This window comes from Balaenoptera ricei, chromosome 19 (assembly GCF_028023285.1).
Source record: "Balaenoptera ricei isolate mBalRic1 chromosome 19, mBalRic1.hap2, whole genome shotgun sequence".
Taxonomy (NCBI): domain Eukaryota; kingdom Metazoa; phylum Chordata; class Mammalia; order Artiodactyla; family Balaenopteridae; genus Balaenoptera; species Balaenoptera ricei.
The window spans coordinates 5,071,490-5,095,973 of NC_082657.1; the positions used below are offsets into that span (position 1 = coordinate 5,071,490).

A 24,484-nucleotide genomic window follows, 5' to 3' on the forward strand; every position below is an offset into this window, starting at 1 on the left:
GTCCTTGACTCCAACCTGAAGAACTCCCTGTGGCAGGCGGGTCTGGTGGTTAAGAACTCTCTCAACTCTTGATTAACTGGGAATGTCTTGATTTCTCCCTCATTTTCGAAGGAAAGTTTTGCTAGATATAGGATTCTTGGTTGACGGTTTCTTTCCTTCAACACTTCAAGTACATTGAGTCATGCCATCTGGCCTCCGAGGCTCCTGATGAGAAATCTGCTCAATGACCTTCCTGGCAAACCTTCTCTCAGCTTCATAGACTTTCATAATGTACCGTATCATGTCTTATGCAACAGAACATTTTGTATAGTATCGTGAAGTCAGTTAAGTTGTAACGTTATTTTGAGACCAGAATTTAAGGAAAAGGAATTGAACATTTCAAGTGTAGACATTATGAGGTCTCTAAAATTATTACACATTTTCAAACTAGAAATAAAAAGGCCACTGAAGTATCCTGCAGATTTTTATTTATAACAAAGTGAATACCAATATCTAATAACACACGTAAAGAAAAATTTCTTCGGGATCCTTTTTCCTAAGTGTAAAGGGGCCTTGAACTCAAAAAGTGAGAAAACCACTGTGGTGTATCCCCAGCGGTGATGGGTCCATTTCTTGCTCTGACCTCAGAGTGCACCATTGTGATGTACTTCACAAAGCCCTATGAAAGAGAAAGGTGGGCCCAGGTTTTTGGTCCTTAGAGCCCAGGAAGCTGCTTTTGGTGACCTGACGGCCTTGGACCTACAGTTAGCTTGTGTTTTCCTTGTTTCTGCCATTTTGTTGATTTTCGTTTCTCTTTTCTCTACTCTTTTTTATTTGTGTCATTGTTCTTTCTACAGTTAGCATAGTGAGTATTGTTGGTATAGTTAATACTTGATTAGCATAGTTAGTGTAGTTAGTACTAGTTAGCGCTGTTGGTACAGTTAGCGTAGTTAGCGTTGTTAGTAGAGACAGCATACTTAGCCCTGTTAGTACAGTTAGCATTGTTAGTTAGCGTAGTTAGCGTTGCTCGGTAGTGCTGTCAGTCAGTGTAGTTAGCAGATCACCAGGATGCAGGGCCTCACAGCCAAATCTGCTGGCAAGGCGGCTCATATTGATGACTTCGAGATCCTCCACACCATTGGTGAAGGCACCTTCGGTAAAGTGAAGTTGGCCCGGCACGTTCTGACCGGGACACGGATGGCTGTGAAGGTCATAAAGAAAAGGCGTCAGAGCTTCTCAAGTGTCCAGGCACTTTTCTGGGAAGTGTGCAGTCTGAAGGCTCTGAATCACCCCAATATTGTAAAACTGCTGGGGGTGATTGACACGGAGGAGACATTTTTCGTGGTGATGGAGTACCTCAGTGGGGGGGACATGTTCCGCTACTTGAAGATCCATGGCCGTATGACAGAGGCGCAGGCCCGAGGCCCGTTCCGGCAGCTGCTCTCCGCCCTGCAGCACTGCCACCGGAGGGGCATCGTGCACCGGGACCTGAAGCCACCGAGCCTCCTCTTTGATTCCAAGATGAATATCAAACTTACAGACTTTGGCCTCAGCAACAAGTGTGATGACATTTTCCCACTGCACACGATCTGCGGCACACCCCCTTATGCTGCCCCGGAACTCTTCCTGGGGCAGAGCTCCAGCGGCCCTGCGGTGGACGTGTGGAGCTTGGGAGTAGTGCTCTACACCATGGTAACTGGGTCCCAGCCCTTTGTGGGAAAAGACTTCCAGGAGCTGCGGAAGCAAATCCTACAAGGGCAATACCCCATCCCACCTTATCTGTCTTTGAAGATAAGGGATCTGTTACAAAAAATGATTGCCCTCAACCCCAGTGACAGAGGCACCTTACCTGACCTCATGAGGCATCCATGGGTCAACATGGGCCAGAAGGAGCCACTCCAGCCACCCTGTGAAGAGGACCTGGAGGTGACAATGGTGAGGACTCCGGGCTTGACTTGCGACCAGATCCAGGACACTGGGACAGGCAGTGTGAGCTCCAAGAAACCCAAGGTGGAGGTCTCCATCGTAACTCTGAAGCCCTTCTCTTGTGGGGACCTCTGTGGCAGTGAACTTGAGCCTCCTCCAAGCCCTGTGGTGTCCTCCCTGCAAACCAGGTGGCTCTACCACAGAAAAAGTGTGCAGCTGCAGGAAGACCAGCAGGCGGGGCAGAAGACCGGTGAGTCTGCCTGTCCCCCACCCAGCCTGGAGTCGAGGACTGCCACCCCCAGCCCAGCCCCCCAGTGTGGCACTGGGACATCCACCTCCAGCAGCAGCAGCAGGATTGGAGCCCCAGAGGGAAGCAGCTGCCCCCTGGGTGTGTCCAACACTGGAGGGTCCTCCCACGCTGGGCAGCCTGAGAGTGTGTCCTCATCCACTCTCTCTGGCCAGAGCCAGAAAAAGCAAGGGGTGGCTGGGAGAATCTGGAACTTTATTTTGAAACATCTTTGTTGCAAGCTGCCCAGCATGAGGCGTCATAATAAAGTGAGCCCATGTGAACCCCATGGATGACCGAGGCAGGAAGGTCAGGCCGCCGCGCTCCCTGGGGCCCGGTGCAGGGGAAGAGGAGTGTGTTCTCTGCACGGCCTTCAGAAGCATCGTATCCAAGACCCTGGCCAGCTCAGAGGATGGTCCGGAGCAGCCCGGGCGACCGAAAGCGAGGCCACCGTGGCTGCAGGTCTGCCCCTCAACCCCCACCTGGGTGAAACTTGAGAGACTGGACTGTCATTCCTGGGGCACGTCTCCCCTCCCCCACTCTTCTGTCTTCCGTGTTGGTGGGGGAGGGGGATAGTTCTTGTTCCAAGAACTCCTCGGTTCTTCCAATTCTAGTTAATAAACTTGATGCTCCAGAGGAAAAAAAATAAAATAAAATAAAATAAAATTTTTTAAAAAGTAAAGTAATCATTACTGACAGAAGTTATCACATACCTTAGTCCTCCAGTCTCAGACCCTGGGTTTTGTCCCTGAGTCTCTGGAACTGAGCAGTGTTGAGTTGGCCTCCTGGCTGAATAAGGAACAGAAAGGACAAGTTGTTCTGCAGGGTGTCAGTATGAAATGGCCCATTCTCCCCAGGGAGAGTTTTGTATTTATTTATTTACTTATTATTTATTTGTTTACTTATTATTTATTTTTGGCTGCGTTGGGTCTTCTTGCTGTGCGCAGGCTTTCTCTAGTTGCAGCGAGTGGGAGCTACTCTTTATTGTGGTGCGTGGGCTTCTCGTTGTGGTGGCTTCTCTTGCTGCAGAGCACAGGCTCTAGGAGCACGGGCTTCAGTAGTTGTGGCATGTGGGCTTCAGTAGTCGCGGCCCGTGGGCTCTAGAGCGCAGGCTCAGTAGTTGTGGTGCACGGGCTTAGTTGCTCCGCGGCATGTGGGATCTTCCTGGACCAGGGCTCGAACCCGTGTCCCCTGCATTGGCAGTCGGATTCTTAACCACTGCGCCAGCAGGGAAGTCCCAGAGTTTTGTATTTTTTATTCTAGTTTGTAATACAGAGACAAGTCAAGCTCTTGTTTTTTTAAACTGCTTAAATTAATACTAATTGCAGGAAATGTTCCACATCCAATGACTGCCCCACAGCTACCACTTGGAGACCCAAGTTCCCAACCACTGAATTGCTTGAGCCTCAGCAGCAGGATTTGTGAGCAACATGCTGGCAAAAACAATTTTTTATTAAAATCATTTTCTGCTTGTTAGGAGGAAACATCGTAGTTTCCAACATAACTGGTCCCCAAAGCTATAAGCTTTTACCTGAAAACTGTAACAGCCAGTAACTTAAGGGGTTTCAAAGTACTGGGAAGCACCATTCCCTGACTGCCCCCTACCCCCTGTCCCACCCCCTGTCCCGCCTGTCGGGCTCTCGGGCTCAGACCTGGACTCTCCTCGCCCCGCCCCTCACCTTCAGCGCTCCGCCCAAGTCCCGCCTAGAAGCCTCGCCTCTTAAGTACGTCCCTCGTGCGCAGTTTCTTACGGAAGCGGAAGCGGAGACCTGAGAGTGAAGGTCGCGCAGCTGAGCTTAAGTTTTTCCTTTCTAGTGTTCAGTCTGTGCTGCGCGGACCCCCTTACTCCATCTTTAGGGTCTCCGAGGTTCTGCGGGCGTAACAGCCCAGCTCCCGCCGTCCGCCCCAGGTAAATCCAGAAGTCGCCCTTACAGGTCGAGTATTAATTTCTTTTGGGTTTGAAACTGCTGTGAGGTTGGTCCTTGCCCTTTGCTTTTCGGCCTTCGGTCCACTGAGACACCGCCTTTCGCGACATTTTCCTGCTTACAATCCTTTATTACTTCCGCCTGCGCCTTGTGAAGTCGCCTTCTGCGAGGTGGATTCGCGCGCCCCCAGCTTCGCTCTCTCTCCCCGCCCCCCAGAGGGCAGCGCCGGCCGCCCCGCTCCCGGAGGGGCCGCGTCCTCTCCCCGGTCCTGGGGTTCTGCAGAGCCCGCCCCTCTCCTGAGACCCCCCTCCCTCCCTCCCAGCGCCTCTGTCTTCGCCTCCTCCTCAGGCCGGTCCTTCGGCTCCCCCGGCCTCCCCTTCGTAGTCAGCCCTTCCCCTCACCCCGCGTGGGGGGCGGGGAGTGACCTGGGCCAGCCTTGTGACACCCAGTGTTCTTCCGTCACAAGTTCATCTCGCTGGAAATTGTTCTCAAAGGGATAGTAAAGTGAAACAGATTTAGCTCTTAAAGTAGCAGGTGGATAAAATAGAGAAGTGAATAAAGGAGTGTGATCTCCTGGGATTGGAGAGCAACGTGGGGACAGGGGCCCTGCGTCAGGTGTAACAGGAGGGACAGCAGCGGTGACAGCACTTCACGGAGGGGGGGGGGGGTAGGGGATAAAAGAGTTAGAAGTAAGGCCTTCGGAGCATCGTGGTCCTGGGAGAGAAACAGAGAGGACAGGTGTTGATTAGAAGAGCAGAGGAAGACAGAGCAGGAAGGAAGCATAGCCGTCTGGGGTGCCGTAGAGTGGGGGTGTAACAGGAATAGAAGGAGTGTAATCTGGAGGGCAGAGAGGGAGCAGAGATGGAGGAAGAAAGAGGCAGAAATACATGGATATTTAGGACAATCGGAAAAGTTGGGCGTAAAGTGCAACAAGAGGGGGAACGAGTTGCAGAGTAGTGGGGCAGGACAGGTGTGATAAAATAAATAGGAGGGCAGGAACAGCAGGAGAGTAGAGGGGAACAAAGAGAAATAGGGAGATAGATAAAGAATGAAATAGAAACACGTAGTAGTCAGGTAGAGGGGGAAACTGGATACAGATGGGGGGTGAGTTCTTTGGATATGGATGATTAAGTTGTGACATTTTAATTTGTTGCTTTAGAATGTAAAACATTTAAAGTTTATTTGCTTAAGTTTTCCACCTCTGGCTAGATATCCAAGGGAAATGAAATCATTATAGCGAGGGAAATATTTGCACTGCAATGAACATTACTGTATTATTCACAACAGCCAAGATGTAGAAAGAACTAAAATGTCTGACAAATGAATGGATATAGAAAATTTATTTCAGCCATAAATTATGACATTATTATGACAGAAAAAGACAGATAGTATATGTGGAAAGTAGAAATGTCTTACTCATAGGGCCATAGAGTATAAAGGGTATTAGGAGGGGGTTGGATGGTGGGGTAAATGGGGAGATGTTGATCAGAGGTTACAAACGTTCAGTTGTAAAATGAAAAAGTACCACATGTATATCTAATGTACAGCATGCAGACTATAGTTAATCACACTGCGTTTCTATATACTTGGAGTTTGCTCTGAGCGTAACGCTCAAGTGTTCTCACTACGCAGAAATAAAATGGTAATTGTAAGTTGATGGAAACGTAAACTACTTTATTGTGATAATTATTACACAGTGAATATACATCTGTCAAATAATCATATTGTATGCCTCACATGTACACGGTTGTTTCTCATCAATTCTACCTCAGTTAAGCTGGGAAAGAAAAAGAAAGTGAGGGCTGTCCTGGCCTTGCCACTGCTGAGTGGTGCTCAACCCAGGCTTCATATTAGATCGATGAGGCATTTTACATATACATGTTTTGTACCCTCTAACGAGGGATTCTTCATTAGATTGTCGGTGTGAGGCCAAAGCTCAATAATATTTAAAGTGCCCCAATTAATTCTAATCTGGATCCCTCACTGAGCATCGTGACTCTGGGTCCCCCCGTTCCTGAGGGCTGAGATCTGGGCTGAGGCTGAGGGGCTCTGCTCTGCGTGGGGGTGGATCAGGGCTGGTCTGTGACCTGCAGGGGGTCGTCGGGTCCAGCTGAGGTGCCCACTGCTGCTGTGTACGTGGGGGCCTCACCAGGAGGGGAGCCTGATCTGAAGGAAAGGGTGGGGAAACTCCCGTGTTGGTCTCTGTGTGGGAGTTTACTGTCCTGAGCCCCTCCTGGGACAGTGGGCAGCAGGGGACTGTCTGTTCCACATGCTGAGGTCTTCCCTGTGTGCGTGGTGGTGACTCAGGAAGGGGCTGTGTCGATTCTAAGCATTAAACAGCCTGTTTTCAACTTTCAAGATCGACCTCTAAAGACTCATGTTGCCTGAGGAAGAAGCCCGGAAGAGGAGGGAGAGGAAAGAAAAGGAGTCAGGAATGGCTCTTTCTCAGGTAAAGTCATATTCTCAGTTGTTTCTTCTGTCTGTCCTTCCTGAAATGCCCTTCTTTGGACTCGCTAACCTCTGACTCTGAAGTATCCTGCCTGACACCTGTACATTCACACTCACCCGGGTCCTTCCCTCAGGGCCTGTCATCTCCACTTAGATCCCATCTCCCCATGACCCAGTGACCTGGAACTTGTGAAGAGGCTCCACTGGGTGCAGTCCTGGGCAGGGCTTCACACGCACAGGTTCAGGCAGAGTGTCAGTGCTACTGGGTGGGAGGGATTGTTTTGGGCCCCATCTGGATGGATTGTCTACTCTCTGTAAACCAGGATAAAGAAACTGCACATGAAAGTCAGTTATTAGGTGCACAATACCTGGTAAAATCTGGGAGTAGACCAACAAGGGGAAATTTGTTCTGACTTTTTCTAAGGCAATTGAAGTTAAATGAGTGAGTCACTGACTTCAGAATCTTAATGATGGGGAATGGAATGAAAAATTCAGAACCGGACATCAGTGATAGAGGGTGTTTTATTCCATCATCTATTTCAAACTATGAAATCAGTCTAAATGTCTGAGAGGTGGAAATTCCTTAAATCACTTTCATCACCTTCATTCTTCAGATTTTGTATTTTCACTGTGCTGGTTTTGTTCTTTGGCACAGAGAAATTTTTACGTTTGATGAAGGTAAGGTTTCCTCTTCATTGTTTATCACATAGGTATCCAGTTTCCCAGCACTATTTGTTTTGTTTTGCTATAAATTTTATTTATTTATTTATTTAGTTTTGGTTGCGTTGGGTCTTCATTGCTGCACGCAGGCGTCTCCCAAGTTGTGGCGAGCGGGGGCTACTCTTTGTTGCGGTGCACGGGCTTCTGTTGTTGTGGAGCATGGGCTCTAGGCATGTGGCACGCCAGCTCAGTAGTTGTGGCTCGTGGGCTCTAGAGCACAGGCTCAGTAGTTGTGGCACATGGGCTTAGTTGCTCTGCAGCATGTGGGATCTTCCTGGACCAGGGCTCAAACCCATGTCCCCTGCATTGGCAGGCAGGTTCTTAACCACTGCGCCACCAGGGAAGCCCTCCCAGCACCATTTGTTAATGGCAGCTGTCTTTTTTCCACTGTCTAGTCTCAGCATCCTTAGTATCAGTAGATTTTAAATATATACAAAGGATCATTTCTGAGCATTCTCTTCTGTTCCATTGGTTTATATATCTGTGTTTATGCCAGTACCACACCATCTTGATTACTTTAATATGTTTTGAAAATTAAAGGGTGGCCTCCATCCTTCTTCTTATTCAAGAGTGTTTTGGCAATTTGCGGTCCCTTGAGTTTCTATGATGTCTGGCCTGTGTTTTTTCTATTTCTGCAAGAATTGCCATTGTAATTTTGATAATGGTTGCATTAAATATGTAGAACAGTTTGGGTCGTTTGTTTGGACATTTCAAGAGTTTTGAGACTTCCAGTCTATGAGTATAGATTTATTTGTATCTTTGGATTTCTTTTTTTTTTTGAGGCAACTGAGGCAACTATTTTCTCTTTTATTCTTCAACAGACATGTTCAACATTATGGGCAACATTCTTAAAACCTTAAGCTTCACAGACTTTCAGACATTCAAATACTATGGTCTCCTTTTCTTTGACGTGAAGGATTATTCAGCTAGAAAAATAAAAGCATGGTAGACAATACATTTTCACCACATTCAAAGTGGTACAGAAATTAAGACTACAGAAGTACACATCGTACCTAATGTGTCATTAAAAATAGAAGGCAGTATTTTCTTCAGCAAATAAAACAGCATACTGGTATGCTGTTAATGCATAAACCTTTTAATGTATACTGTCATTCACAAATTATTTACAACTTCCACTGTGTGAAGAGAACTAGAATGTAAATCTTCTGCAAAACTGGAAAAAAGCAATACAAAATTTGTGAAAGCCTGTGTTTCATATTATACAGAAGCAAGTTTTTCTCTTCAAATACCAGATATTGTACACAGTGATGTTTTGGACATATTACAGTAATTCTTGAGGATGTTTTAATGCTGGAGGTAAGTTTACAGGCCTTGACTCTTCATCGAGGAGTACTAAGTCTTCGATTTCACTGCCTCTGTATTTCCTTTTACATATTTTTACCACCATCTTTTTCTTGAGAAATAACTTCCAGGCTTCTCTTGATGCAACTGCTTTTGTGTTTTCTTTGCTTTTTCCACAGCCAGTGCCCAAATACACAGGCTTACATCTCAATTCACAAACAATACTTTCTTGAGAGCTCTTATTTTGAGGCAGATCTGCCAGTTCTATTAGCGGGACAAGAGACACATCCAGTGTTGCTTTCAGAGCCTTGATAGCTGCGTTTCAGAGCCATGATTCATGCTGGGACTGAAGTCACCAACGGCCACCAGCTTCCATGCCACCATTTTGTACAGTCTATTGACAGAAGGCTGCTTCTGTTTCACATCTTCATTGGTTAACTTGCAACAAGAGAATCTGCCAGAACTCTCGCTCGATTGCGAAGTACTTTTAGAACGCAGCTGTGACGTGCTGGTCTGAGAACGACTCTTAGAAGCCAGCTGGGACACACTTGCTATGGAAGTGCTTTTGGAAACCAGAAAGCCGCTGGTCTGGGAGCTGTTCTTGGAAGCTAACACTGATGCAGCTGCCTGCGAAGTGCTTTTGGAAGTCAGCATCGTGTTTGCTGAGGTGGTGCTCTTGGGGGTTAGTAAAGATGTGCCTGATGAGGAACTGTTTTTTAGAAACGGATGACGAAACACTTGCCTCTGAACTAGTTTTGGAAGTTAACCGCTTGAAGCTGTCTCTAGGTTTAGAATAGGTTCTAAGGTTTAGAGTACAACAGTGGCAACTCTACTTCTGAGCTTCCTGAGGAGCCCAACAAGGGCACCTCAATCTCTGAGATGCTTTGAGAGTCCAAGACTGAAGAGCCTTCCAAAGCCCTCTTTTTCGGTGATCCACTTCGTTCTCTGGAATCAGTGGATTGGGTCACGTGACTGTTCACACTGGATTTCAACAACGAAGAAACAAAGGATGCTGAATCATGTTTATCTGGAGCTTCTGGTTCAGAAATTTTTCCAGACCCTACCGTTGTTACCAGAGAGGGAATGCTGCTGCTGCTTTGGCTGGAAACAGATCGCTCTCCATCACTTGTGGAGCTATTCTGACTCAGGGTACCAGAGCTCCGTATCATTTCTTTTTAGATTCTGCATATAAGTGATATCATACGATATTTCTTTCTCCGTCTGACTTACTTCAGTTAGTATGACAATCTCTAGGTCTATCCATGTTGCTGCAAATGGCATTAATTCATTCTTTTTAATGGCTGAGTAATATTCCATTGTATATATGTACCACATTTTCTTTATTTTAATTTTATTTTATTATTTATTTTTGGCTGCCTTGGGTCTTTGTTGCTGCACGTGGGCTTTCTCTAGGTGCGGTGAGTGGGGACTACTCTTCATTGCAGTGCGTGGGCTTCTCATTGCGGTGGCTTCTCTTGTTGCAGAGCACGGGCTCTAGGCGCACAGGCTTCAGTAGTTGTGGCACGTGAGCTCAGTAGTTGTGGCTCGCGGGCTCTAGAGCGCAGCCTCAGTAGTTGTGGCGCATGGGCTTAGTTGCCCTGTGGCATGTGGGATCTTCCCGGACCAGGGCTCGAACCCGTGTCCCCTGCATTGGCAGGCGGATTCTTAACCGTTGCGCCACCAGGGAAGCCCCGTACCACATCTTCTTTATCCATTATTCTGTTGATGGATATTTAGGTTGCTTCCGTGCCTTGGCTCTTGTGAACAGTGCTGCAGTGAACCCTGGGGTGCATGTATCCTTTTGGACCATGTTTCTCTCTGGATGTATACCCAGGAGTGGGAATGCAGTGTCATATGATAGCTCTGTTTTTGTTTTTTTTTAAGGGACCTCCATAGTCTTCTCCACAATGGCTCTACCACTTTACATTCCCACCAGCAGTGCAGGAGGGTCCCCTTCTCTCCACACCCTCTCCAGCATTTATTGTTTGTGGGTTTTTTGATGGTAGCCATTTTGACTGGTGTGAGGTGATAGCTCATTGTAGTTTTGATTTGCATTTCTTTAATAATTAGTGATGTTGAACAACTTAGCAATTTTTTACTGAAGTATTCTTTTTTTTAACATCTTTATTGGAGTATAATTGCTTTACAATGGTGTGTTAGTTTCTGCTTTATAACAGAGTGAATCAGCTATACATATATCCCTATATGAAGTATTGTTGATTTACAGTGTTTGGTTAGTTTTGGGTGTACAACAAAATGACTCAATTTTATATATATTCTTTTTCAGATCCTTTCCCCTTATAGGTTATTACAAAATACTGAGCATGGTTCCGTGTGCTATATAGTAGGTCCTTGTTGGCTATCTATTTTATACAAAATAGTGTGTATGTGTTAATACCAAATCCTAATTTATGCCCCTCCCTTCTGCTTTGGTCACCCCTAACTTTCTTTACTATGTCTGTGGGTCTATTTCTGTTTCATATATAAGTTCAATTGTATCTTCTTTCCTTCAGTTTCACATATAAGTGATATATTTGTCTTTCTCTGTCTGGCTTACTTCACTTAGTATGATAATCTCTGGGTCCATCCATTTTGCTGCAAATGGCATTATTTCATTTGTTTTTATGGCTGAGTAATATTCCATTGTGTGTGTGTATATATATGTGTATATATATATATGTGTGTGTGTGTGTGTGTGTGTGTGTGTGTGTGTATATATATATATATATATATATACACGTATACACCACATCTTCTTTATCCATTCATCTGTTGATGGACATTTAGGTTGCTTACATGTCTTGGGTATTGTAAATAGTGCTGCAGTGAACATTGGGGTGCATGTGTCTTCGAATTATGGTTTTCTCCAGATATATGCCCAGGAGTGGGTTTGCACGATCTGAATCTTCCTTATTTAACTCTTTTGTTCTGCCAAAGTTGGATTCAGTTTGTTCTCTTTCTGCTTCATTGAGATGTAAAAAATTCTTGAGTGGAGATCTTTTCCCTTTTTGTTGTAACGGTTTAGCCGTGTAGATTTCTCTTTTATTATAGCCTTCAAGTAAAATGGGGGTGTTGAAGTGTCATATTGTTACTGTGCTGCTGTTTCCGTCTTTTTTTTTTTTTAATTAATTTATTTTTGGCTGTGTTGGGTCTTCGTTGCTGCGCGTGGGCTTTCTCTAGTTGCGGCAAGCAGGAGCTACTCTTCGTTGCGGTGTGTGGGCTTCTCACTGCGGTGGCTTCTCTTGTTGCGGAGCATGGGCTCTAGGCGTGCGGGCTTCAGTTGTGGCACACGGGCTCAGTAGTTGTGGCTTGCAGGCTCTAGAGCACAGGCTCGGTAGTTGTGGCGCACGGGCTTAGTTGCTCCGCGGCATGTGGGATATTCTCGGACCAGGGCTCAAACCCGTGTCCCCTGCATTGGCAGGCGGATTCTTAACCACTGCGCCAGCAGGGAAGTCCCTGTTTTCCTCTTGATTTCTGTTAACGTTTGCTTCATTTGGGGGGAAGCTCTAATGTATACATATATTTATAACTGTTACATCTTCTTGGTGAATTGACTCGTTTAAGATTGTATAATATCCTTTGTGCCTTCTGTCAGTTTTTGCCTTTGCTTTGTGTGATATAATATACTCACCCCTGCTCTCTTTAGCATGGAATATCTTTTTCCTTTCTTTCACCTTTAGCTTTTCCGTCTCATCTGATGTGTGAATGTTCACATTTCCAGCTGTCTGACATACTCTCTCTGTGTCTCTTACACCTGGTCTTCGTTTTTCCTCCTGTTACTTCCTCCAGTGGTCCCCGCTCAGGCACACTGAGCAGTGGTGAAAGGCTGGTGTCCTGGCCAGCCCCCTTCATTTCACTGTAATTACAGAGGATACGTATCAAGTGTTTACTTTTCATGACATTTGGTGAAATGTTCTTGCTTAATAACAATATATTTTTTCCATACGCTTTTTTTGTCATGATTTTTAATTCTCCAAGAAGTTTTTAACTTTACCACTGTGATAATTTTCTTAATCTGTGAAAATAGTTTATAACACTAAACTTCTCTAATTTTGTGTCAGTGTTTTATTAGTGGAAAACAAAAAAACCGATGATAAAAAAAATTGTCCTGAAATATGTAAAGAGATAAGTCTTCTCATTCCAGTTGATTTAGTGTTGACGTGTGTGATGGGTGCCATGGATGTGCAAGCCATTCATTTAGATAGAAGACATGATTTCAAAAGCATATATCTTTTTGCAGTTGAAATTATATCTTCAATATATTCCGTGGCCTTGGTGGTGGGATGAATTGGGTGATTGGGATTGATATATATACATTAATATGTATAAAATGGATAACTAATTAAAAAAAAAGACGTATTTAAGTAATAGAAGACATGAAGAGATGAAACAAATTTGAATCCTTGTTTTAATGATTTAAGGTACATATACATAAGCAAGTGTCTGCAATCCAAAGTAAAAGTAATAAATGCCCTAACCAAGGAATAAAAAAATATATATGTGTATGTATATATATATATATATTCCGTGGCCTTGAATTTTTTCTACACCATCATGTTAATGGTTTAAATAGTAGTAAGATTGCTAACACTTTATGTGTATGTGCTTGTGTGCCCACATCTATAATGACCTTTCATGCTATTCCATGTCGTTCACCTTGGATGTCTTTCAAGCTTTACTCAGGGATCTGTCAATGTACTTTTTTTTTTTTTTTAAAACATCTTTATTGGAGTATAATTGCTTTACAGTGGTGTGTTAGCTTCTGCTTTATAACAAAGTGTCAGTGTACTTTTAATGCTCTCCTTTACTTAACTGATTTTTAAGCTTCAATTCCAGGGCTCAACCACCTGAGTTCAGGTGCTTGCTGTGTCATTGCTTAGCTTCTTGACTTGGTTCGAGTTTCTCTTGGTGTCTCTGACACAGTTTTCTGCTGTGTAAGATGGGAACATATCTTTCTCGAATGAGCTGTTATATTGATAAGAAGTTCGTGCTTGTAAAGTACTTATTTTGAGTAATGTTTTGTCTATAGGAAGTATTCAAACACTTTTAGTCATTGCTGTTTCTGTCATTATCATAATTGCAGATTTTGAGTTTTCTTTAAAGCCATTGTGGACTTTGTCATCTCTGAAGCCACCACTCATAGTGTAACTTATTTAAATATTGAATATCACTCAATGTTTAGAACGTAGTATCTGACACTTCTGCATAGACAACCTGTTGTTTAGTATTATTTATATATGTTTTATGGATTCTCCACAAAGATGACAAATCCATATTTATTGGATGATATGATAATCTCTTATGAAAAAGCATAAGAATTTAAAATAAGGGACACAGTATTTGCTTCAAATACCTTAACACAGATCTTTCAGAACATATACTTGAACCAAATCGATCCTTACCCCTCTCTCATCTTTCCATTTTGTATGAAGATAACTCTTCTCGTGACCCGTTGTTGAAATGTATTTTCATTTCAGGAATGGTTGACCTTCAAGGATGTGGTCATTGAGTTCTCTCAGGAGGAGTGGGAATGCCTGGACCCTGGTCAGAGGGCCTTGTACAGGGACGTGATGTTGGAGACCTGCAGGAACCTGGTCTCCCTGGGTGAGGATAACTTCCCTCTAGAAGTTGGGATTTCCCCTTGAGTGTTTTGCATTTTTCCCTGTGTGCTTCTTGGGAGGCCCTGTTTTCGTTATGTGATCTGAAAGCCCTGTTGACACAGACATGATGTGGCATCACGAGTTTAAACTGACCCTTTCTTCAGATGATCTGCCCGTTTCATGTTACATTAGGGGTTGTTCAAGAGCTTAATTATGTATAAAGCTCAATGGCAAACTTTTAAAAGATATCCAATTTCTTGTCTTCTGCCCTGTGGCTTTGACTGACTATTTCTTGGAAGAGTGTTAAGATACGTGTATTACACTGTTACCGATGCATTTAGAAGGAGGAGGTGGATGAATTTGTGAAATATTTTTCCTGACCCACCTGTAATGTCCTCATTCCTCAGCTGAACAAAGAGCTGTGATTTTGGAAAAGCCACACCAATTTACATTTCTTTGTTCTGATAAGCAGAAATTTCTTTTTCTGATCTGAACATTATCTCCATTTTTGGAGCAAGAGGGCTCTGGTGAGTGGTGCGAAAACAGCAAAAAAAACAAATGGGTGGGAATGTATCAAAAGTGTGAACACAGGTGGGATCTCAGGGCAGAGAGGAAGCCACAACATTAATAGTGCTTGGGAAACTCTTCTCATGGTGGAGAGTTCTTTGGGAAAACCAAAGTTTCTTTATTAAACTCTCAGAGGAGACTTTTCTTCTACCCGAGTTATCACTCTATCCTTCCAAATGTGAAATGTATTCTTTCACCCTCCAGTGGTGCTGCAGCTTCTATAGAGACAAAGGCAAGGTCTTCATCAAGGTCCACAACACGCCGCATCTGACTGCTGTGAACTGGTTGTCGCTTGACTTTGAGGAGCATAATGCGGGCTGTGTTACTGGGTTGTCTTGCCCCCTCTTCTCTCTTTACGGACTTGATTCTATTGGATGCTCAGTTCTTAGTCCATATAGATCAAAGCTGATGCTTCTAGTGTCTAACCCCTGACCCTATCCTGGTTTCATGTCTGTTGTATTTGGAAGATATAATCAGAAGATGGAAAATACCGGCTGCTATTTAATTATTATTATTTTTTTGGCTGCATTGGGTCTTCGTCGCTGTGCGTGGGCTTTCTCTAGTTGCGGCAAGCAGGGGCTACTCTGTTGTGGTGCGTGGGCTTCTCATTGCGGTGGCTTCTTTTGTTATGGAGCACGGGCTCTGGGTGCATGGGCTTCAGTAGCTGTGGCACGTGGGCTCAGTAGTTGCGGCACACGGGCTTTGTTGCTCTGTGGCATGTGGGATCTTCCTGGCCCAGGGCTCGAACATGTGTCCCCTGCATTGGCAGGCGGATTATTAACCACTGTGCCACCAGGGAAGTCCCTGCTATTTGATTTTATCTGGCACCTCAGAACGTGTATGGAGCTGTCTCAGCCCCTGTCTTCCTGTTTAGATCTGTCAGCCATTTCTTCTGTTCTGCTTTTGCCACACATTTCAGGGGTGTGTGGAATAGCCAGGTGCACTGGATCTTCTGTGATTTTTATTTAGGAAAACTGTAAGGACAGTGGACAGAGAGATCCTCTTTTTGATCCCAAATCCAGCAAGGGGAACATACATGAATCTTTCAGGCTCTTAGCTTGGCATCCCTGGGTCGAGCAAATGGTCCCATCTCAAGATCTTACAATATCTTACTCCCATATATTGTATTTTTTTTGCTCCTGTACTGCTCTATTAGTCTGGGAATGTAGACTCTTCCTGACTTTACTGTCTCCCTAGTTTGTATAAGTTTTCCTCTTAAACTTGATTTTGAAGTATGTAGTCCTAGAGTCTGAAATCGTATCCAGCTTCTTTGCTGTGGTAATCCACCTATGTTTAATGGGCAGCTTCTAGTGGATTCTCTGTAGAGTGGGTTTACTGGGTAACAGAAAATTTTTGAAGGAGAATACTTTCCCTCATATGCTGTAATATTTTCCCGTTACATACAGAATCACCACTTGAAGCTACTTAGTAGAGTGGTCAGCATGTTCTGAGATACGAGACAGAAAGTGTCTGAAGACCTTGACCTATAAGTCTTTCCAGTTTCTTTTTCTGGCTTCGACCAGTGTCACAAAAGCCTGTGTGAAGGGCACTGTGACAGTGTTGTTCACATGTACTAATGTCCATCCCCTTTGAGCCTCAGTAAGTGGTATAGCAGCTTCTCCGAACAGCAGTATTGTCCAAGTGCACATCCTCATGTTTGTGAGGCTGTTGACTGAACTGTTGTTCATGCCATGCCACGTGTGCCATCACCTGTGTGCCATTGTTCTTTCTGCCTTCACACATAATTTTGAAGCAACTTAATGAGAGACCTTATGAAGTAGAGTGGTACCTTCAGTGATAACCCATCATTTGTTCAAGGCACTGCAACTTTCATTTTGTATATTTTTATGCATTATAAATGACTGTCTTTTATTTTTATCATTAGGTTTCTGTTTTTTGTTCCTCTTCGTTTTTGTTTTTTATTTGCAATATGTGGGATGGTTGGTTGAGAAAGTCCCCCACCCCATGGTGGAATTGGTGATCAGTTCTTTTTAGAATTCTTTATGTAGTCTTTTTTTTTTTTTTTTTAATTTAGTTAATTTTGGCTGTGTTGGGTCTTCATTGCTGTGCACGGGCTTTCTCTAGTTGCGGTGAGAGGGGGCTACTCTTCATTGCGGTGCGCAGGCTTCTCATTGCAGTGGCTTCTCTTGTTGCAGAGCACGGGCTCTAGGCATGCGGGCTTCAGTTGTTGTGGCGCATGGGCTTAGTTGCTCTGCAGCATGTGGGATCTTAGTTCCTGGACCAGGGCTCAAACTGGTGTCCCCTATATTGGCAGGCGGATTCTTAACCACTGTGCCACAAGGGAAGTCCCAAGATCACTTACCAAAGAAAAATATATTATTTTTGGTTGAGAACAAATTCTAACTGGAGAATATAGGGTGTCAGTTGTCAAGTTGGAAGTAGCACAAATCTTATTTTCTCTGCAAGATACTTTGGCTCTGAATGTCACTACATCACTGGAAAATGGCAGGATAGCTTCCAGGCATTTGGCAATGGAGAGTCTCTCCTTGTCACAAACTATAGTTGGAATTTTGGGGTCTTTCTTTTTTTTTTAAAAAAAACAAATTTATTTATTAAATAAATATTCTTGATGTTAAACTATTATTGAATATATGATTTACAAATATTTTGTATTATACCATACATTGTTTTTTCACTCTGCTGAGTATGGTTTAGTGCACAGTAGTTAATAGTTATGATGTAGTCCAATTTATCTGTTTTTAGTTTGTTGGCCTGAGCTTTTGCTGTTATATCTGATAAATCATTGGTGAATCCAATGTTAAGAATCTTTTTTTGTAAATTTACTTGTAGGAGTTTTATTCACTAGGGACTTAGGTTTAGATCTTTGAAGCATTTTGAGTTAATACAATAATGGTCCAACTAAATTCTTCTGCATGTGGATATCCAGTTTTCTCAACCCTTTTTGTTCCATAGACTGCCCTTCCCCCATTATGTGGTCTTGACAACCTTGCGGAACATCATTTGACCTTATACACGAAAGTTTTTTTCTGCATCTCTTGTGTTCCACAGGTCCCTCTGTTTTTATGCCAGTACCATACTGCTTTGATTAGTGTAGCTTTGGAAAAAGTTTTGAAATAAAGAAATGTGAATTGTCTGACTTTGTTTTCAAGCTTGTTTTTGCTATTCATTGTCTCCTGAAATTCCACAGGAATTGTAGGATTGATTCATCTGTTTCTTCAGCAAAGCGGTATTGGGATTTGGGATTACACTAGGGATTATTTTGAATATCCTGATAACTTTGGCTATTTTGACATCTTGACAATATCAACTTCAAATCCATGAACTTGGGGTATCTTTGCATTTATTTGTGTCTTCTCTAATATGTTTCAGAAGTCTTTATTTTGCAGTAGTTATAAATCCTTCCCTTCTTGTATAATGTTACGTTTAAGTATTCTTTTTTTTTGATTCTATTGTAAATTGAATTGCTTTGCTTGTTCATATTTAATGTTTAGAAACCCAGTTGGTTTTTGCATGTTGATGTTGTATCTAGTAATTTTTTTGAAATCTTTCATTATTTCTATAAGTTTTTTTTACTTATTAATGTTGCAGAATGCCTGTTGTGGGTATGTCATTTTGTAGAAGATATTTAGAAAAATGTTTTGTTTTCATAAAATCTGTTCTGTTGAATTCTTTTTCTCTATGGTATATATGTTTTATAATTCTAAACAGCGACATATTATTAGATAAGCTTGTTTTGGATTTTTTAGCATTACAGTATATTGTGTGTTCATTAACGTTTATTTATGTACACCAGGTATGCAGAATATATCTATAGTATAATGTATTTTTCTCAGTTAGAGACAGCAGTATGTTTACTGTTAATTGGTACATGCTTTGGAGTCATGGTGGAAAAATTGCGTTCTTTTGAGAACTGACATCAGTTTTTCCTGTATGAGTGTTTTTGTCATAGAGGGTTTGCAAGTAGTCTCCTCTAAAATCAATTTGAATTATATTTTATAACTCTTTTTTTAGTAAACAATTCTCTTGCTTTAGTGTTTCTAATAATTTTAAGATCATAGTTGGGAAATTTCAAAATTTTCAAAAAATGAAAAAAAATTTAAAAAATGCATAGTTGGGAAGTTTTACAACTGTGTTTGGTATAAGTATTACTTTTGGTGTAATATCATATATTCAACATGAAACAGTTAAGTTTGAATTTATCCCTATGGCTCTTTATGTCTTGTAGATATCTGTCCAATACATGTGGTCAAGCAATTACAACCCAAAGGGAACAGTGATCCAGGAGAAGTATTTCAAAGAGTGATCTTGGGAAGATCTAAAAGTCGTGAAATCAAACATTTTTACCTCACGGAAATCCAGGAAAATATGTATGACTTTGAGTGTCAGTGGAGAGATGATGAAAGAAATTACAAAGGAATGCCTATAACCCATAATGGAAATCTCACTGATAGGATAGATCCACATGGTAGAAGGGCTGCAGGAATCAAGCCCATTAGAAATAGGCTTGGATTAAACTTTCAGGGTCAACTGCAGGTATTTCAAACTGACAGGTTAATTTCTGAATGTAATGAAGTTGAGAGGTCCATCAACAATAGTTTCTCATTTTCACCACTTCAAAGAATTCCTCCTAGTGTCCAAACTAACGTTTCTAATGTATATGGGAATGATTTTATGCATCCTTTAGTACTGACACAAGATCAGAAAACACACAGGGAAAGAGATTTTAAATGTACTGAGTGTGGGAAAACCTTTAGTCATGGCTCAATTGTCAGGAAGCATCAGACAACCTATTCAGAAGAGATATTACATAAATGTGATGTATGTGTCAAGGGCTTTAGTACAAATTCACACCTTGCAGTTCATGAGAGCATTCATACGGGAAAGAAATCTTACAAGTGTAGTGAGTGCGGCAAGGTCTTCAGTCAAAAAACGGCCCTTGCAAATCATCAGAGAATTCATACTGGGGAGAAACCTTTCAAATGTAACGAGTGTGGCAAAACCTTTAATCGCTACTCAAACCTCAGTAGGCATAAGATAATTCATACAGGAAAGAAATTATATAAATGTGATGTATGTGGCAGTGTCTTTAGTCGAAAATCAAACCTTGCAGATCATCGGAGAGTTCATACTGGAGAGAAACCTTACAGATGTAACGAGTGCGGCAAGCTGTTCAGTTACAGTTCACACCTCTCAACTCATCTGAGGATTCACACCGGAGAGAAACCTTACAAATGTAATGAGTGCGGCAAGGTCTTCAGTGAAAAGGCAACTCTTGCAAAGCATCAGAGAATTCATACTGGAGAGAAACCTTACACATGTAATGAGTGTAGAAAGGCCTTTAGTCAAAAAGCACATCTTCAACTTCATTGGAGAGTTCATACCGGAGAGAAACCTTTCAGATGTGATGAGTGTGGCAAGGTCTTCAGTCGAAATTCACACCTTACAAGTCATCAGAGAGTACATATCGTAGAGAGACCTTTCAAATGTTTTGAGTGTGGAAGAGCCTTTACTGAGGTCTCAACCCTCACTAAACATCAGAAAATCCATACCTGAGAGAAATTGTGTAAGTGTGATATATGTGGGAAGGTCTTTAAATCTCAAAGTAGAAAAGAAACTCTACAAATATCACGAGTGTGGCAAAGCTTTTATGTGTGTAAGCCTCACTTAGGATCAGATAATTCATACTGGAGTGTTATATTACAAATGCAATGAGTGTCTCAAAGTGTTTAGTCAAAATGCTTACCTTATGATCCATGACAGAATTCATATTGGAAGGAATGGTGAGAAATGTAATGAGTGTGGTAAGTTCTTAAGTGTGCTTTCAGGCCTAACTTGCCATCAGCTGACATATACTGGTGAGAGCCCTTAAAAATATAATGAAGGTTGTAATGCTTTTAGCAGCTGTTCACATCTTAGGCTTCCTGAGAATATTCATACTGGATAGAGCCCAGATACATGTATTTAATGTGGTCAGGCCGTTGATAATGCATTCTGGAAAGAATCTTCACCAGTGCCATGAATGTGAGAAATCTGTTCTCATGGCTCACATCACACCAATAATCAGGTAGTCTGCACTGGACAGAATGTTACAAATGTACTGAATTTTGCAAAGCTTTTAGGTTGTGCCTTAAACTCAGGGATCATCAAATACTTCATTCTTTAAAATGCAATGAATATGTCAAAATTTAATATATTGCTTACTCGTACTTAAATACCAGAATATTTATCTTGGAGAGAAACCGCACAAATGTAACGTGTGTGGCAAGGATTTTACCCAAACATCACAGTATGTTTTACCCAGCATACTGGAGCGATAACTCCCAAATGCAATGGGTGTGCAAAACCTTTACGTTGAGTTCAAGTATTAGGGAGCAGCAGAGAGTCCATATTGAAGAGAAGCCATGGAAATGTGAATCGAGGCTTTATCCAGGCCTCCCATGCACTGAACTTTAGAATACACATCTTTAAGAGAAACCACAGAAAGCAATATGCGTGCTAAGGCTTGTAACTGAAGAACAAAACTGTGGAACACAGGATTTATGTTGGAGAACAAGATTTCAAATGTTATGAATGTTGTAAATATGGATACATCCAGTAAGTTTGGTGTAATGAGAGAATTCATACAGGTTATAAAGTGTATACGTGGAAAACTCTTCATAAATCAGTGCATTCTCAGCGTTTAACAAAAAACTCACGTTTGGGGGAATTCTTACAAATGTAATGAATTTGTTGAGTTTTTTCAGCAGTTTTTTCAACAGACCACACATCAGAGAATGCATACTTGGAATAAACAAGTCTTTAGTTGTCTGAGGTTAACCTGAGATATTATATACTGCAGAATCATTACAAGTCACAGTGTGTTAAAAGTTGATGTGTATGTGAGAGGGAGAAGGGCATGTGTTGAAATGGCCCATTGTCTTCAGTGTATAAATAGTCAGTTATTAGGGTTTTCGTGAAGAGGCTACATTCATATTTACGCCTTTCAACCTGAAGTTTGAAGTAACACGGAAGAACAAATCTGAGTCCATATCGGACCTGTTTTCTTTTACTTTAACCTTTGTATTCTGTTGCTTTCGTTAGAAGTGAATCAGTAAAGGGATGTTGCCTGTAAGCTTAAATTATACATCATGGGCCATCTCTGGGAACCCTGACTTCCTTGTAATGAGCATTAAAGTAAAATACATTTTTTAGCTCCCAGGAAACATCCTGACAAGGCCCTCCTGTGAATGCCTTCAGGAAGGAAGAAATTAACACAACCCCTCCGGAATGTCAACAAAAAAATCAATCAGTCAGTCTAAGAAAGAAATGGAAAATTTTATTCAAGCCAAATTTGAGGATGATAACCTGGGAGGAGTGTCTGAGAAAGCTCAGAACTATTCTGCCCATTAGAAATCAAGGCACAGGGCTTCCCTGGTGGCGCAGGGGTTAAGAATCCGCCTGCCAGTGCAGGGGACACGGGTTCGAGCCTTGGTCCGGGAAGATCCCACGTGCTGCGGAGCAGCTAAGCCCGTGCGCCACAACTACTGAGCCTGCGAGCCACAACTACTGAGCTCGTATGGCACAACTACTGAAGCCCGCGCACCGCAACAAGAGAAGCCACCGCAATGAGAAGCCCGCGCACCTCAACGGAGACCCAGTGCAGCCAAAAATAAATAAAAAATTAAAAAAAAGAAATCAAGGCACAGTTACATAAGTTTTCTAAGACAGAGAGCAGTACGACACGTGACATATTGACAGTTTACATAATCCAGATCTAAGCGTCATCGCAGTGGGTCGTGTGACCCTTACAAGATCAAGAAGGAATGCTATCTTTTAAGTTTTCCTGTTGATGCTAGGAGAGTTGCTCTTTATGGTTGAGTATGTATTCTGCTGATGGGGGAGGTTTGCTTGATACATAATGCAAATACACAGTTCACAGTGGGAGGAGAGAGGAGGCCAAAGGGCCGAGAGGAATTAATGTTTAAATATTCCTGTCTTGCCATAATAGTTGAATTTTATTTCACAGGAGTCTGACCTGAACCAGGACTTTACTCCCTCCGCTTTTACTATAAAGAGCCTGATTTCTATCTCAGGACATGTGATTCTTTGCATTGCTAGTCCCCCATTTTCTCGGTCTGCTGGATTTCAGAATAACGTCACTATTCCTTGCCCGCAAAAGTAGTCTATTTTTTGGCCCGTTGTGCAGCGAGCCATAAGAGCTTGGCCTCGGTGACAAGATAATCTTATCTCTTCATTACAGGCCTTTGTTGATGGTCTCTGGGAAGAATCAGTAACATGAGGGGGCCAACTTCATTAGGTGTGGTTCATGCACATCCATGTTCCCTGGAAAAACAAGGACCCTGAATTATCAAATTCAGTACCATGTGGATTAGCAACAGGGAGAGGCAGAGAATAATGTAAAACTGTGAGTTGACTCATCATGGTGATGTTCAGGGTGCCCTTCCATAGATAAGCCAGTGTGGGTATAGTGCAGAATGCTCTACCAGCTGACCATGAACAAAGCAGGAAGGACATGCAGGGACTGGGCTTTTCGTGGGAGGAGAGTGACAGGTTATTAGGGACTGATTATGTGGTAGGAACAATGCACAAGAAAACTTAATCACTTTATCCATTGCACGAGCGTATGTGTTGTCTCCATCTCTGACCAAGGAAGAAATTGTCTAATTTTTGGATATTGAAGAGAGCATTTATCTTCAGAGTGAAATTTAATCAGAAGCACCAGAAGTATGTGTATGTTTATGATTCACGTTTTAATTGCTGCCATTACATTTTGCTACCGTTTTATTGAGAATGTACCATAGGTCTCCTGTTTTAAGTAATAAAATTTAATCATCTTTTAAATCCTGGATGCATTATGTTCCTTTTACCAATACAGTTTTATCCCGCCTCAGTACTTTATAACAGAAGCTAGGAGTGCACCATTAGGTTCTCAGTGTTGAAAGAATCTATAACAATTTCTTCCCAATATGGGATCAAATAACATACAAGTTGGAGATTATAAACTCATAAATTGTACTTGAGTTATTCTCTCCACTCTGTCCCAGAATATTCAGCTGGCTGTAGTGCAAATAGCATAGCAGTGAATGTCATACTCTCTGACTTCCATTAATGTACAAAAATTGAATCAAATAAATTTAAAGACCTAATTGGCTTTATTGAATGATTCCTGCGTTGGGCAGCATCCCACCTAGTAAATAAAGAGGTGCTGCAAGGAGCTGTACAAAGTGGAAAAGCCCATGATGTTGAGCATCTTTTCATGTTCTTTTTGAATGTGTATTATAGATATTTGGTTTGTGGTTACTATGAAGTTTTTATATGGATATGGGACTCTTTGCACTTCCTGGACTTGCGTGATTTCCACGCTCTGTCTTCCAGCTCACTGGATCCATTCTTCTGCCTCATTTAGCCTATTACTGATTTCCTCTATTGTATTTTTCATTTCAGTATTTCTTCTATTCTGTTTGGGGGTTACTTATGTTTTCTACACCTTTGTTAAAAACCCTCATTTCTCACTCTGTGCATCCATTCTCCTCCCAAATTGTTTGATCATTTTCCCGAGCATTACTCTGAGCTCTTCCTCGGGTAGATGGCGTATCTCCACGTCAGTTCTTCTTCTGGGTTTTTGTCTTCTTTCTTCGTCTGAAACGTATTCCTCTGTTGCCTCATTTTGCCTAATTTGCTATTTGTATTTTTACGTATGCGGTAGGTTTGTTATGTTTCTTGACCTTGGAGAAGTGGCCTTGGTAGAA

General features: G+C 42.3%; 1 protein-coding gene, 1 long non-coding RNA gene and 1 pseudogene across 2 annotated transcripts; 1 reads left to right on the top strand and 2 right to left on the bottom strand.

The window, feature by feature from the left end:
• Positions 1 to 2,169: 2,169 nt before the first annotated feature.
• LOC132353773 (uncharacterized) lies at positions 2,170 to 3,367 on the bottom strand. The gene is made up of 3 exons (XR_009499089.1): positions 3,094 to 3,367; positions 2,905 to 2,980; positions 2,170 to 2,820 (listed from the first exon to the last, which is right to left on the bottom strand). It is a non-coding gene; the product is annotated as an uncharacterized LOC132353773 (long non-coding RNA).
• A 588-nt stretch (positions 3,368 to 3,955) lies between these two features.
• Positions 3,956 to 23,576, top strand: LOC132353770 (zinc finger protein 160-like). The gene is made up of 4 exons (XM_059905177.1): positions 3,956 to 4,100; positions 6,476 to 6,565; positions 14,064 to 14,190; positions 18,961 to 23,576. The coding sequence occupies exons 2-4, from the start codon at positions 6,494 to 6,496 to the stop codon at positions 20,286 to 20,288; spliced, it is 1,527 nt and encodes a 508-aa protein (XP_059761160.1). The 5' UTR covers positions 3,956 to 4,100; positions 6,476 to 6,493; the 3' UTR covers positions 20,289 to 23,576.
• On the bottom strand, positions 8,562 to 9,755 carry LOC132353839 (CDKN2A-interacting protein-like; annotated as a pseudogene).
• Positions 23,577 to 24,484: the final 908 nt, after the last annotated feature.